Below are 15,074 nucleotides of genomic sequence, written 5' to 3'. Positions count from 1 at the left end.
GGTGTGTGACGAATAAAGCAGCCTTTCAACGAAAGTGCTTGATGATGTTCCCAGGTTCCTGCTGGAGCAGGTTTTCTGGGACAGGCAGAGGTGTTTATGACTGTTTGCAAAGGCCACACTTACAGGAGAGACAAGACGCCCAATGTTATAGGAGGTGGCAAGGTGTCATAATCATAGCGTGGCGCACAAGCAGAGCACGAAGGCGACTGAGTGATCAACAAAGCCGGCCATACAGAGGAGAGGGCATAGGGGACAAACCTGCAGGCCATGCCCATTGAAAAAAAAAAAAGTGGTGCCATTTTTGTCATTTGTACCCTTTTAATTGATTTCCATGAAAATATACATCTGTGGAGTTTTAACAACTGCCTGTTTTGTGTTATTTGTCAAACACACGTCAATATGAACAATTCTCTCTTTTGATTGGCTAAAGTCTCAGCCCCATGTCCCCCACTAGTTTAACCGCTCAGTGGATTCAGGAGGATTTCACTACGAGCCGTATTCCATGCAGAGCAGCGATGCTACATGTGAAGCACTATTAAAGTACGACTGATATAAGAGTGAGCTGGAGTGTGTGAGAGGCACACGGCAAGCTCGTTTCTTCACTCTACAGTCCAAAGTATGCACGGGGCAGTCTGTAGATAAAACCCACACACTGTGCTACGCGTACTTTAAAACTGTGGTAAGTGCAGCGTTCATGGTTCAGTATTATGACTTGCCATTTAAGTTTGTTATTGTTTTGACCAAACAAGATTTTCCATATTCAAGCAAATACATCAAATCCCCACTGAAAACACTCACCCTAAGTTTTTATCACAAATTGCACACTCTGCGGTCACACACACACACACCTCAGCATACGTTTTAAATTACTAGCAAGAACTCAAATGAATGTATATCCCACAAAAATATGTATTTTAATGGCATTTAATTTCATGGTAGATGAGTGAGACACAATGTTGAGGGAAGAGTGTCCACCAGCCTGGTCATTGGTGGTTTAACTGTTCCGCCTCAGCTCCCAGCTGTGGTAGGTAGTATTGCAGGGTAAGTGTGTTTGTCTCCGTTACCTGTCTGAACACCCTGGAAGAACAATAGTGTGGTTGTAGTTCAGGTCTGGGACGACAGGACGAAACCGCAGCTAATTGGGGCAACAAAGCCAAACAGAACTGGCCTAGATTCCTTTTTGCGGTCAGAAACCCACCCACGCTCCGATATACAGTCATCTCCTCATCCGCCCTTCAACTGCAGCTTTCGGCCTCCCTCTTTTACCTCCATCCAGCTGAGTCAGAGTGGAAACTGCCCATCTCTGCCAGCAGTTTCACAATTTCACTCTGACACACACTTCAAGTGAAAGAAACGCTGAAAAAGGAATCGGAATAAAAAACGGGTTGGTCCTCCAACTGCGAATTAGGGCCAGTGATTCACTGCAGGGATATTTGTTATCTCATAAAATTGAGCCGCAGCTTTATCCCTTCCTGTCCTGCTGTCATTCTGCAGAATGGGATTGTTGTGGGAAAAAATATGGTTTACAAGGCCGAGAGCGCCTGCGGTGGAGCGTTGTGAAAGTCTGTACGGCCTCCTGAGAAGCGCGTCCTCCGGGCCCTGTCATTAGTCCGGAGGATCTCTCAGAGCGGCGGCGGAACAACAGAACCTCGGCGAAAACAACGTGTGCTTTTCATTACTCCGTCCTGCACGCGGAGAGCGGCGTCCGCCGGGACTCGCCGCAGATCGGCGAGATGGGAAACGTAATAGCGCGCCAATTAGTGAGCGGTCTAATGTGTTTAATGTCACGGTTCAGCCGAGCAGAGCGAGACGGGATGTGATGTCACACTCAGACATGGGGGGGGGGGGGGGGGGGGGGGGGGGCAGGTCGACGGGGGCGGGGTCACGCATTCGGCCTTGCTGGGACACAGCTGGAGGCAGAGATCATTTGACAGGATGAAAAATCCTCTCTGGCATTTAACGGCGCTTTAAACTTCCACGTCGAGGTCCTCCATAAACGTGTCTCTCACCTCCTCGGTCATCTTTGGCAGCCCGGAATCAGACGAAAGGGTTGTTTTTGTTTGGTCTTCTTTATGAGAGAGCTGGAAACGGCACATCAAACTTTTAGCGTCTCGGATCTTTTGTTCAAAGGCAGCAAAAGCCGAGAAGCTCTAAAGTAAACTGCAGCTTTAACTGACCTTTTATTTCCCTCCCAGACAAATAAATCACTGGCTGTGTTTAGAAAATTACTTGAAATATGATACAAAAACTGTTTTCTTTGGAAGGGAAGGCAGGGGCAGATAAGGCAGAGAGCGGCGGCAAATCGCAGCAGCTTGAAATGAAGCGGGCGCTGACCTGAAATAGTTCCACAGATAAACCTGGTCGAGCTTTGGCACAGCCAGATAAAAACGTGAGGAATCTGAGGCAGCAGGCACTTAGACCCCAATCATATTATTTTAAAGAACAAATTGAGTGTGTCAGGCCAACGTGCACATGAGAGCGAGGCTGGAGGACTTTATGTCCATGTCAGGAAACCAAAAACAAACTGTGCCAAATGTTCTAAATTAACAATACACAGAGGGGAACAATAACAATTAGGATAAAGGCGCGAGTACAAAATGTATCGGCAGGAAGTATGTTTACAAACAACAGGAGGAAAAAGCAGGTAGTGACTGACAAACTGAAACGTTTTATCATGGCTGGTCAGCAAACTGCTGCTGAGGACAACGTAGGTAATTACGCTTTTAAATAATCAAAATATCAACCTGAAATAATGCCCCGTACTGAACGAAACAAGCATATTATCTGTGTCTGAATCACAATGCATAGCTGGAGCAGCTCAAAAGGGCAAAACAGAATCATGAAAATATAGAAACACATGAGATTATCGAGGTCCAGGTATCATTTTCATCATAATGCACGAATTTGGCGTAATGTGGGATCTTCAGTAATCTTTAGCATCACAGCAAGACATTAATGAGGTAAAACTGACAATATGTGGTGTTTATCGGTGTCTATTTCCAGCTGAATGTGGAAGTGAGAAAGCTCTAACGGCAGGCTGATGCGGCATTATAAAACGGCTCAAGCCATCAAAGGACGGCGTTATCTCGCATGTCTCGCATGAACTTCACCACAGCTTCAAATCTTGTCTCATCTTTAAACAGTAAACAGCCATTGCAGGTGATCCGACTTAAAAATGTGTTTGTGCAGCTAATTACTAACAGCAATGAACCAAAATACACCAAGTGCTATGAAAGACAACACCGGCAGCCAAAACACACAGAGGCATTATGGGATCAGACTTCATATACTTTAAACCAAACGTTATCCCAGTCCGCACTGTCACTGAGACCAGAGTTACACTTCAGACTCTACTACCGCACATGCACTCAGATATTATCTGGTGTCAAGCAAATGGAGCATCTGTGAGAGTGATGGGTAAAGAACCTGACCTTTGACCCGAGCTGCTGCGGCTGAAAGTGTGCGAATACATGTGCAGAGGGTTCACATTGTGCATCATGTATACGCACAGCGTCATGTATGTAACGGTATACACTCATCTCAACAATATCACGTGGATTTCTTCTTCTTTCACTCTCTCCAGTGTGTATTTTGTTACATTTGTGTTGAAGCGCTGGACGGTGGATCCTGTATGGATGTTATACATGTTTGTGTATCTTGTTACTAAATCAATGAACAGAGACAACAATGTAATTCTTAGCAGCTGTAATCAATATTAACGCAACATAACACAAAGAAAGTTAACAGCTTTTCGTTGTGCGTTTGGCTCTCTGACTTCAGGACTGTTTTTTAGCTGTTGATCTACTCCAGCCGTGATGAGTGTCTTTTAAAATCCTGACTTTGAAGACAAGAACCGAACCCTCATTTGATTTCCTTTTAAAACATTTTTTTTACTTGCTGTATGTTTATACAAATTACAGCATAAATGTCTTGATCAGCAACGAACTAAATTTGGCCTTTCTGAATGTAATAAAGCCATTGATGTAAGGTAATTTAATATTAAAAATTATTTTTATAACCACGAAAGTGCTGAACAGTATGTATTTTCACTAAAACTGCCAAAAAAAGCTTCTATTTCAAAGAAATGTGGCCTTATTCTTATTTACATTATCGGCTGCAGCAAATGCTATTTTAATGCTACATTAATAATCTAATTAAGCATTGCTTGATTGAAAATTCACCATAGTGCAGGTTTTATTACACTGAAAAAGTTCAAGCGATTTCCAACACATACACTGAAATTGCAATTTCCTGTAAGTTGTAGCTCTTCAGATTGACAATTTATTTCAAAATCTTTTCATTCGCTCTGTGGAAACATTTAGGCCTAATTCAACAAAATTTAAGTGAAAACGGAAAACTTTCGTTGCATTTTGGGTGTTTGTTTACACGACGACGGCGCTCAAAGCCACTGAAAGTTCAACGTTTTGAAAATGCTCCAGCTCTGCCTCGGGGGGGAAAACACCACTTTTCTGAAATGCCGCTACTGTGCGTGCTCATCTTGGCCATGGTCTTTTGTATTCTACTCATATGGACACTAACCAAGAAAAACAGGCATAATAAAATGTTCAAAACAGTTTCCAAACATTCTAAAATTTCTTTTTTCTTTTTTAAAGTTCATGTATTTTAAACATCGTCCTTCAGTAAGAGAGGAAAATTACAGTGCAGTAAGGCCTTTATAGCCGGGGATCATCTTAAATGTGTAGCTGTAACATATCATGCAGATAGGCAGCAGATTTTATGCTTCTCTAGATGAGACCATAATCATGGCAAAAAGAAAAAGAAAAAAAGAAAAAGAAAAAGAAACCGGCTCAAACTCTGCTTCCTCCTCTCGCTGCAGCTGCAAACCAGCTCGTCAATCACTGCGTCGACTCCGGGCACGCGGCAGGTTTCCCTGCTTTATGTCAGGGAAGAATTACATAATGCATACAGTGTATAAGTGGATTCAAAAATACGACTTTACGTAGCTCCATATCTGATTTCTGCAGCTTTTCCTACAGCGGGGCCTATTTTGGAGCACTCGCTCTGTAAGCTGTGCCTGTCTGCTGGAAACCACTAACAGCAGCTGTCCTGCTCTGCGCGACTACACTATAGTGCGGTTGGTCTGTTTGGGTGGCGAGATACTCTGAAAAGATGTGTGTGGAGGGAGGCGGTGGGGGGGGGGGGGGGGGGGGGGATCAGACGGCCAGAGATCTGGTTCCGTGGGAAATCTGCGAATGTTTTAACAAGGGTCGAAGGGAGTGCGGGGAATTGTGAAAGAGCTGGTTTTGAAAAAGCTTTCAATTAATTGGATCCATATTAAGATAAGCCGGCCCGGGGAGCTGCCGGACCACTCAGACGCTTCAGAAGAAAAATAAAGGGAGTTTAGGCTGAGCTGACGGAGTTAAGGCCAATGAACCTCAGTGGACTCAACTCTCAACTCAAAAAAACCAAACTAATTCTCTACGAGACGTTCACTTTATTAGCTTGTAAAGGTTTGAGCAAACAGGCTGTCAGATGAGCCAGAGATAAGGGGGGGGGGAAGAAAGGGCTCACTTTAGAGTTGAGGCCGGATCGCTGGTAGTGCAGATTCAAAAAGTTACACCTCTTCAACTTGAAAACACTGTCGTGTAAAACGTACGGTCTTACCTTTCCACGGTGGCGGCGGCCGCCTCCAGCTGCGTCAGGAGGAACGGGTAGAGAGCCGGAAACCGGGTGAAAAACTCCCGACCTGTCATCCTGCAGACGGAAAGATGGAGAGTTTTAATAAAAGACCACCAACATCCTCAGACAGGAAGTAAAGCCGGTTTACAAACATGTAAAACGTATTCAGAAGCAAACATCAGATCTTGACACAGTGGTGTAGCGGTTTGCACTGTGGCCTCGGAGAAAGGAATGCCTCTGACTTAGCTGTTTTCTGTTTAGTTTGCATGTTCTCCACATGCATGCAGGTTGCATCGCTGACAAAACCAAAGCTTCATGTGACTGTGAGACTGTCTGCCTCTCTGTGTTTGTCCAGTGAAGAACTGATTGACTGTCCACAGTGTGAGACACCTTGACACCAATCAGTCTGGGAGACGGACATACCCCGGACGGATAACACATTGCAACCCTGAAGGTCGGCTGCAGAACAGAAGAACGTTGTCTATTCCCAGAGCCCACTGATGTTTCACATTTTCACAAGATACTTAATATTCGACGTTACAAACGACGCTCACAGACTGTGAGAGTTTATTGTGCTCATTTTTTCGAACGCAAATTGTATTTAATGCTACAATGACAAACAAATCCACAGCACAGCGGCTCTCACACCACTCCCTCCTACCCAATACACCGACTGACAAGAGAAATATGTGAAGCTCTCCTTCACAGCACCGCTGAACGTCAAATATTCGCAGAACTGAGGTGAAGCTGAAGCATTCTAAGGAAGGTTTTGGATGAAGTTTGACCCTGTGGTGAAAGCAAGGTGCCAGTTAGTGAAAGTAACGGAAAGTTGTCTAAAAACAGTAACTCATGCATGACTTTTAAACCTCTCTTGACTCGCACGGAGCCGTATCAGTGCTGCTTTGACACAGATTCTCACATTAAGTTCAGCTGAAGCTTCATTCGGAGGAAGATTCCCTGTAATTTGGATGTGAGCTCTTCTTCAAAGGAAACAAAGATTTATGAACCAAGGCAAATGAGAAGCAGCGGCAGAAATGAAGCGCCAACATGCAGCCGGCAGCAGACAAGAGAGAGAAGCTGATGTTAATACCAACCACCGTGGATACAGGCTAACGCTAACGTGATACACAGCTGGACATGGTTAGGGTTAGTGAGGCCCACCTGGTTGAGAAAACAACAGTTTAGAGAAATAGACAAGACAGCTTTGGATTAAGAGCAAGGCTTGAAATTGCAGCACTTGTAACTGCGGTACTGCTGAGGCCCCGTTCACACATTTTCAAGTACAAAAGGTAAACTTTCGTTTCGTTTGGGAGTCTGTTTACACGATGACGGCGCTAAGGGCCAGTGCAAATGCAACAGCCCCGAGGGCGGAAATTCTTTTAAAAACCCTAAGACGCCATCCACGTTTGAATGTGGAAAAACAAGTTTCTGAAAACACTTGGGTGGACATGCTGCGGCAGCTGCTGTGCATGGAACAAACATCGTTTTCAAAAAACGTAAACAATTTCGTAAATGTGAGCTAAGTGATGTTAGTTACATTAATTTTTTTTTTTTTTTGTAGAGCACTTTATATGTCACAGTCTCAAAGTGCTACGGAGCTCATGTTCCTTTATAGCAGGTTATCCCCCTCACCGGCTGCAACGCATCAACCACCTGAAGAGAACAACGCTGCTGCAGAGCCAAAGGGGGAAGGCCGGTGCTTCTGCTGGGATCCAGCTTGTATTTCACCTAATTGAATGAGTTTACAGTGAGTCCTGATTCAAATCACATGGTGCGAGCGCTCCGCGGCCATAAAAGTGACATAACAAGAAGCAGGAGGGAAAGTGAAAGAGGAGCTGATAAAATGCCCTTCCTGTGCCAAACTTAAACAAATCAAGCCTTTATGTTTGCTTAGCACGCTCCGGCTGCAAATAGACTGTCCCATTAATGTGTACGCACACACTGAACCATGTGCTCGGTCACGTGCGCTTATGCTTATGCATTCACTCGCTCACACACTACTGTCAATAAAATGCCAAACTTTATATTTAACTCTGGCAGTCTCTGTCGCACTGACCGCCATTCAGCCTCAGGGCCAATAAAAGGTTTTTATTTAACTCCAGTCATCTAAATCAAGTCGCTCCTGAAGGGAAGAGGTCCGCCCGGCCAAGCACTCGATCACAAGACTGGAGGAGATCGCACCCGAGCACGTCTGACTCCCACACACACACACACTCTCCTCTCCTCTCCTCTCCGGGAGGAAAAGTGAGCCGAGTGCGTGGGTTTGAACCGGAGTGTGACACGCTGCTCACCTCCTGTGACCTGGCACGTACGCACAGGTGGGGAATGGGGGTAAATGCACAAGAACATAAACACGCAGCAGGGTGGCTTATATAACAAACAGTCAAGTGCGTGTGTGTGTGTGTGTGTGTGTGTGTGCATGTGTGTCATCCTCCTCTGCTCCACTTAATGAGAGGCTCTCGGTGCGACCCGGCGGTGCTGCCTGCAGCGGGGGTCGGAGGCTGCGTCGCAGCAGATTAGATGGGGTAAAAGGGTTGAGGGTCGCAGCGGAGGGGAGGAGGTGTGACTGAGACGGTCGACTCGTGTTTGCGGGCGCGCCACATGCCAAACACCATCCACCAAAACGGAAGAAAACACACGATGGGCATCTGTTGTTTAACAAGATGACGGCATATCTGGAACATACGCCGTGTCTTCACGTAAAATCTACAAACATTCAACGTTTCTGCAACAACTAGAATGGAATGTCTCCATTTTATTTATTAAGTTGGCGAGAATAGTTAAAAGTGGTTGATAAACTACAACAGGTGCCAACTGAATGCCAAGTTTCTATTGTTGTGATGCAGGAGGAATTTAAGTCCTTAAGTCAGTATTGGAGTTGACGTCTGGTCAGTTTCTAATGGAGCTGCAGAAAGTCTTCACAGCAGGTGGACGTTTAACAAAGCGCTTCGGGTGACCAAAACCAGAAGAAAAAACAAAAAGAGAGAAGACTAGTGAGCAGACCTGATGCTCATGACTGTTCTGTATGTGAAAAGTGTTTGGATGCCCACAAATGTCAAAAGCTGAGAAGCCACTGTGACAAACAGTTTCTAACTGAACTTTTAGAACAATGCATTTTTTTTTTGGAGATGATTCAAACCAGCAAAGAACTCACTGAGAGTGTATGAACTGAAGGAGTTGAGAGTTCGGTGTACTCAGACCTCTCCATGTTTAATCGGACTTCTTGGAGACCAAACGGGCCTCACCACCGCAGCACAGAGGCAGCGGTTTGTTTTAACACAGCCTCTAACTTACCAGGAAGTGGACAATCAATGGTTTGGTTGGACTGATTCTTATCTTGTTATACTGTTAGTTCCAGTTTTCTCAGAGCTCCTCAGCGCCGATGTTGTTTAGGTTTTTAAGCAGGCGAGGGGTCCGGCGTGAAGAGCCGACTGATTTGAGATAAAGCTGCTGGGCCTTCGGCAGGAATGCGGAGCGAGTTCTTCGCTCCGTCTGCTTTGTTTACAGCTGTGTGTATCTCGACGGCGATATCTGGTCAACAAACGAGCGGGACGGAGAATCCTGCGGCTCCAGAGCTGCATCTGGACACAGGCAGCCTTCAGAAAACACTGGTTCTTCGTTTGGACTCTTCACAAAGTCGTGTGATAAAACAGGTTTGTGTGAGGAGGTGCGGGGGTTTGGGTGTTTATGGTCCAGCTTAAATCAACCGAGAGAACTCCCCGCTGCTAAATATTAGAGTGGACAAGCTGTCACAATACATTTTGTGCTGCCAGAGATCACAACTGTAAAAATCACAGTAATAACAGAGACCAGACGGAGGGGAACTCTCGCACACGCAATTAGAGATGAGACGCTGCGCCGCGGCTCCGAAATCTGCAGTTCTGAAACAATGTCGGGTCAATATGTTTGCGAGTCGCCGCCGTGATGACTGACGTGTTACAGGAACGGAGAAATAATGACCACATCGCTCGCAGAGCTGCGGGGGAACCATATCCGAGCCGGCGAAACGCCCGCTCCAGAACACGCCGGAGTTCAGCGGCTCATTTTCTTAGCCGTCATTTATTGTTATTTCTCATTAATCACGGCGCACGCTCGCTCCCACGGGCGCTCAACGGCAACCGCAACACACTAATAATAAGAACGCAAGCTGCAGACAAGTGGAGGGGGAGATAAGTGAGAGCTGTACAAAAGGGCTGGAAGTGCAGACTAAAAACACAAGCGAAAACAGACAAGATAAACAGGAGCAGCCTTGGCTGGGCCAAAAGAGCCAAAAGGAAAAAAAGAAAAAAGAAAAGAAAACGTGAGGAACCAGACTGGAGCAGGACCCTAAAGCCCTGGGAAACTTCATCCTGGACTGTCTGTGGGTTAACAAATCATCTGAGCTCAATTTAGACCTCATTTGGGCCGTCGTCCAGGTCCAGGTGGTTCATCGCTGCCGTTTTTATTCTCCTGTAACGATGAAATCTGAGGAGCGAGCTGTCAGTCAGCTTCATTCAACAAATGAAAATCTAGAAAATTCAAGTTTGTAGAAGGAGAAAAATGACATTCAGGCACCGTTTACTTGACGTTTCTATTGAAAAAAACAGTTTAAAAGCTTTGGTTTCGGTTTCGCCTCTACACGGCAACGTTTTTCCAATGATGTCTGTTCCCATGGAAACCGCAGAAACGCTGAAAACAATGTAGGTACTGCAGTGGTCCACCAGCTGGTGCTGTTGCATGCACACTGAGGCTGAAGTTCATGACTCCCAACCCAACATGCAACTCTGCCATTTCCATGGAAACAGAGGTCATGTTCAAAACACTGTGTGAACGTAAACTTCAGAAACGCTGCCATGTAAACGGGGTCCTAGACTGTCATGGTGGAAGATCTCCGTTTTTTTCACTGCACTCTGATGAGAACGCCGAAAAACTGAATGATTAGAGTAAAGCCAGACGCTCTCACACACGCACTGTAACATATGAAAGCAGAAGCTGATGTTCACTTTGCCAACATCTGCTCTTGATTCAATAAAGTTCCTTAATACGTGCAAATCTATCCACATTTTTCACTCTCCAACTTCATACAGATACTATCAGTTATTCATACTTTTCTTCAAACATGTTAAAGTGTGTGTGTGTGTGTGTGTGTGTGTGTGTGTGTGTGTGTGTGTGTGTGTGTGTGTGTGTGTGTTTCAGAGCACGCTCAGTAAAGCTGAGATTCCTTCACTACCGGTCGAGGTAAATTACCATTTTGTGCATCTGGAGCGTGTTTTTTAATGTGAAGCTTCCCTTTTCCTTGAGCCGACTGTGTCATTTCCTTATTGCTGGTGCAGAAGCAGTGAAAACCTGCTTCCCTGGAAGGAAATAATAAGCAGGCAGGAGGTTTGAAGAAACTGCTGCTCTGCTGAGGAGGTGTTACAACAGTGCCCCCCTGTGGTGAACCGTGACCACTTTTAACCTGCCTCCCTGGGAATGTATCAAACACACACGCTTGTTTTCTTCTGCCTTCAGTCAGTTTAACCGACGGTCTAGTCTGTGCTACACTGACTGAATCAGGTGTAACGCCAGCAACTCAATCGCCTGGTTATTGAACACTTTATGCACTGGGTGGAGGGGTGTGAGACCTGTTCTTCTTGGAGTGCTCGTCCTTCCCTTTCTTCACTCCGAAGATCCTGGTGATCAGAGTGCTGAAGAGGAGAGTGGAGGAGTTCCTCACCTGTGGGGAAACCAGGGATGTGAAAATGGTGGAAGACGGAGGGAGAAGACGTTCGGCCTTCAGTTTGTGTTAACGCTCACAGCCCAGACGGGGGAGGTGAAGCCCAGAACGGCGGCCTGCATCCCGTCAGAGACGAAGGGGATGATGTTCTCCCCGAGCCGGGTGTCCCTGTAGAGAGCCCGGAGGATGTTCAGAGCGTGGACCTGCGTGAGGGACAGACGTCGACCAGTCAGAGACTTCAGACGACTGTCAGAGACTTCAGACGACTGTCAGAGACGCCTACGGGATAAAAGCCAGAAAATAACCTGCGGCACGGTGGAGCTGTCGCTGGTCCTCTCGGTGGAGGGCGTGGCCAAACCGATCAGCGTCCGCATGGTCATTTTCAACAGGCTGCAGCTGGAAGACTTGGGCTCAGAGGAGAGCAGAGCCTGTGACAGAGAAGCAACACAGGCAACGGGACTTTGACTTCATGATCTCTTTTTTTTTTTTTTTTTTTGAAAAATCAGGGAACTGACCTCTTTAGTCCAAAAAGTCTGATGCAAACGACTGTTTACTCAATAAAAATCTGACAAAAAGCTCCAAAAGAGTCTAGTAAAGAGTTTAAAACCACAGCTGAAAGATCAGATACTGTATTTATCTTCGTTTTTCACGCTCAAGGCCTGATCAAAGGTTTGTGATTGCATCTTCCTCATCACCAATCCGATCATCTTTAGTATTGCTCAGTTTTCAGGAGACAATGAGGAAAAAAAAAACACACCCTACACCTCCAGATCTCATCAAACTCCCTGAATCTCCACCATCACAAGGGTTAAAATGAGCAAAGGCCTCTAAACTGAACCACAGCGATGTTTACGCACATGATTGCAGCTATAACATTTCATAACTTCGCCTGGACCGACGGCTCGCTGGATGACGCCATTCGTATGTAAAAGTAGTGGGAGCTGGAAAGGTTACAGTGGGAGCTGATGGGAGCCAGCTGTGCGTCGGGAGTGATGGGAGGATGGGAGGATGGAGGCCGGGCGAACAGACAAGGAGGCGGCACAGTCTGCCTCCTCTTAACTTCTGTAGGGTAAAAGTGGGGGAAGGTACGAGAGATGGAGGAGTCCGATTCCTCAACTTCCACTTTTTCACCGCCGTCTCCCAAAGTTTCAATAAATTTGGCTCCATTCTGTTAGCCCCCTTCAACCTGAGGGTGCCGGTGGGGACCGTAGACGACCTACAGCTTAAATTACTGTCAAGCTTTGCTTTGTGACGTAAACCAGGTAAACACTGACTCAGGCCAGGCCACTGCTGCTCAGAGAACATGAGCCGGGTCACGTCAGTGAAGAGGGACGATCCGAGGCCGAAAGACAGTCCAGTCAGAGATTACGACACACTTCACAGAGTGTGTGTGTGTGCGTGTGTGTGTACTCATTAAGAACAGGCATGTCTGTTGGTAATGGGGGAGAAGATGAAAAAAAGTCCTTCCTCCAACACAAGTCTACACTGAAGAATGCTGATTCTTCACTTTCTAACAACTCTTACCGTTAATGCACAATGCATTAAAAACTATAATGTTTTTTTATCTGAAATATAAACCAAAAAAAAAAAAGAGCTTTTGAATGCAAGAGGAGCAAAACCTGCTTTTCAATCTGGTTTTAATTCCAATCAAAATGAATGTGGAGTAACTTCAGTTACAGTGCTGAACTGTAATTGTGTTTTAGAAAATTAATCGTGAATACTTGACAAAAGTTTTGTTGCTTAAAGATTTCAGTCATTCCATATGCTGTATTTCTGAAGTGGTGCCCGTGGGGTATAAGTCTAAAGTGAAAAAACAAAAAAAAAACAAAAACAAAGGAAAAACGATACATAAAGTCCAACTGCTCTAATGAAAAACTGCTGGTGGTGAAAAATTGCACAGGCACAAAAAGTAATATAGGGGTAATATGAAACTCTGTTTAAAAAAACAAAAAATCTCAAAGCACAAAGGCAGAATCACTGGCTTTGTGTTTGCATCCAACATTTATCATAATATCACAAGACAAGAATACATATTGAACTAATATCGTACAACCCTACACTACAATATCTCACATTTTGCTGAACTGTGGCTTTTTAACCAGCTAAACTCTGTGGTGGGGAAACATTCCATAAGTTGTGTTACAACTGATGTTTGTCAATGCCATAGACAAAAACCTGCAACTGGATAAATTATGCTGGTTAAACAGAGGTTCAGAATGCAACGCACGCACGCACGCACGCACGCACGCACGCACGCACGCACGCACGCACGCACGCACGCACGCACGCACGCACGCACGCACGCACGCACGCACGCACGCACGCACGCACGCACGCACGCAGGTTTTCAATTCGGAAGGTCATAAAACCATGTGACCATGCAGGTCTTTGCACCGAAGCATGTAAGCTGCTTAAACCACATCAAAAAAACTGCCTGGAGAAAGTGTGACAAAACACGACCTCTGACCTGATTCAGAAAGAGTGAAAACACAAGATAATGTTTTAGCATTGATTCTCCTCATAGACGACCGAGGTGGATTAGTCTGGGTGATTTGATCTTTACATGAAGTTCACCAGAATGTGTTCTCTTCAGAGCTTCTGCTGTAAACTCCTGGATCTTGTTTGAGCTTTGAAAAATGCAGTGAATGCAGCGGAGGGTCAGTGTGTCCGGAGCAGCTGAACCGAGGTGACCGCCTCTCCACCACACTCCGACTGGGAGGAATGTGCCGTTCACTCATCCTCTGCCTTCTGAAGGACTTTACATTCAAACAGCAGACGACGCTTTACTGGCGTGAATTAGAGAAACTCATGCGTACAAACCTGAATGTAGAACGGTATCCCGGCGCTGCGGCGGGTGGCGCACAGCTTGGACGACGGATCGCTGGACTTCACCTCCTCCAGAACCTCGGACAGCCAGCGGGCGGGAAGCTGCTGCAGGGTTCGACTCCCACTCCTGAGACGCAAAGCAATGCGACACAATCACACGCGGCGAGGGAAGAAGCCGAACAAAGAACAACAGCCTGGAAACATCACGCATCTCGATGCACCGCGGTTGTAACTGGCGCTCATTACTTTTTGTTTTCAAGCCAAATGTCGCAATTATTCACATAAAACTCTGTCATACACTTGATCCAAAGGGTTTGTATAGTTTAAGAAAAGACAGCATGTGAGCGGGACTCCTCGAATTTAGAAATACAGCTTAAAAAGTTCATATATTACCAAACCACAAACAGCTTAATCTCACCTCGAGTCGACCGGACTGATAAAATATTGCCGAATAATCTTTCGATTTAAACTTTAAAGTTTTTCTTTATTGTGATGTTGAGTATAAGTTTTGAGAAAGTCTGTTTTTCATAATGTTTTGCAGTTAGAAGCCAAAATGACTATAATCTACACTGGTTAGTCTGAAATAATGGCTCAGAATTGATGGTGGAATCAACTGAAAACATCTGCAATGTATACATAATGTGCAACGTAAATATCTTACTTACATGCACATTATTATCTACTGAAAACTGAGTGTATTTACTATTTTCAGGATTTATGCAGTTTTCTTTGCAAAATATTGCAGGAACTAATGCAAATCAAGCTTCTTCTTTTTTTTTTGCTAAAAACATATAAAGCATTCTGTCCAGAGTCAACTTATGCTTGCAATTCACCACAATAATGAAATTGCTTCCTTTCACTTGGTACAAAACACTGTAGTGGTGGGATCACAATGGGAAACGTTGCAAGGACA

General features: G+C 45.3%; 1 protein-coding gene across 1 annotated transcript in view; it reads right to left on the bottom strand.

Annotated features, from left to right (window-relative positions):
• Nucleotides 1-15,074, bottom strand: part of thada (THADA armadillo repeat containing) — a 95,362-nt gene that overhangs the window by 59,478 nt on the left and 20,810 nt on the right. The window contains exons 24-28 of the mRNA XM_030106145.1: nucleotides 14,156-14,288; nucleotides 11,641-11,763; nucleotides 11,416-11,538; nucleotides 11,244-11,335; nucleotides 5,626-5,715 (exon numbers count right to left, since the gene is read on the bottom strand). Coding sequence (XP_029962005.1) covers nucleotides 5,626-5,715; nucleotides 11,244-11,335; nucleotides 11,416-11,538; nucleotides 11,641-11,763; nucleotides 14,156-14,288 — 561 coding nt within the window. The remainder of the gene's footprint in view (nucleotides 1-5,625; nucleotides 5,716-11,243; nucleotides 11,336-11,415; nucleotides 11,539-11,640; nucleotides 11,764-14,155; nucleotides 14,289-15,074) is intronic.

This window comes from Salarias fasciatus, chromosome 13, assembly GCF_902148845.1.
Source record: "Salarias fasciatus chromosome 13, fSalaFa1.1, whole genome shotgun sequence".
Taxonomy (NCBI): Eukaryota; Metazoa; Chordata; class Actinopteri; order Blenniiformes; family Blenniidae; genus Salarias; species Salarias fasciatus.
Note: the sequence above shows the minus strand (reverse complement) of the source record. Positions and strands in the feature narration are given on the sequence as shown.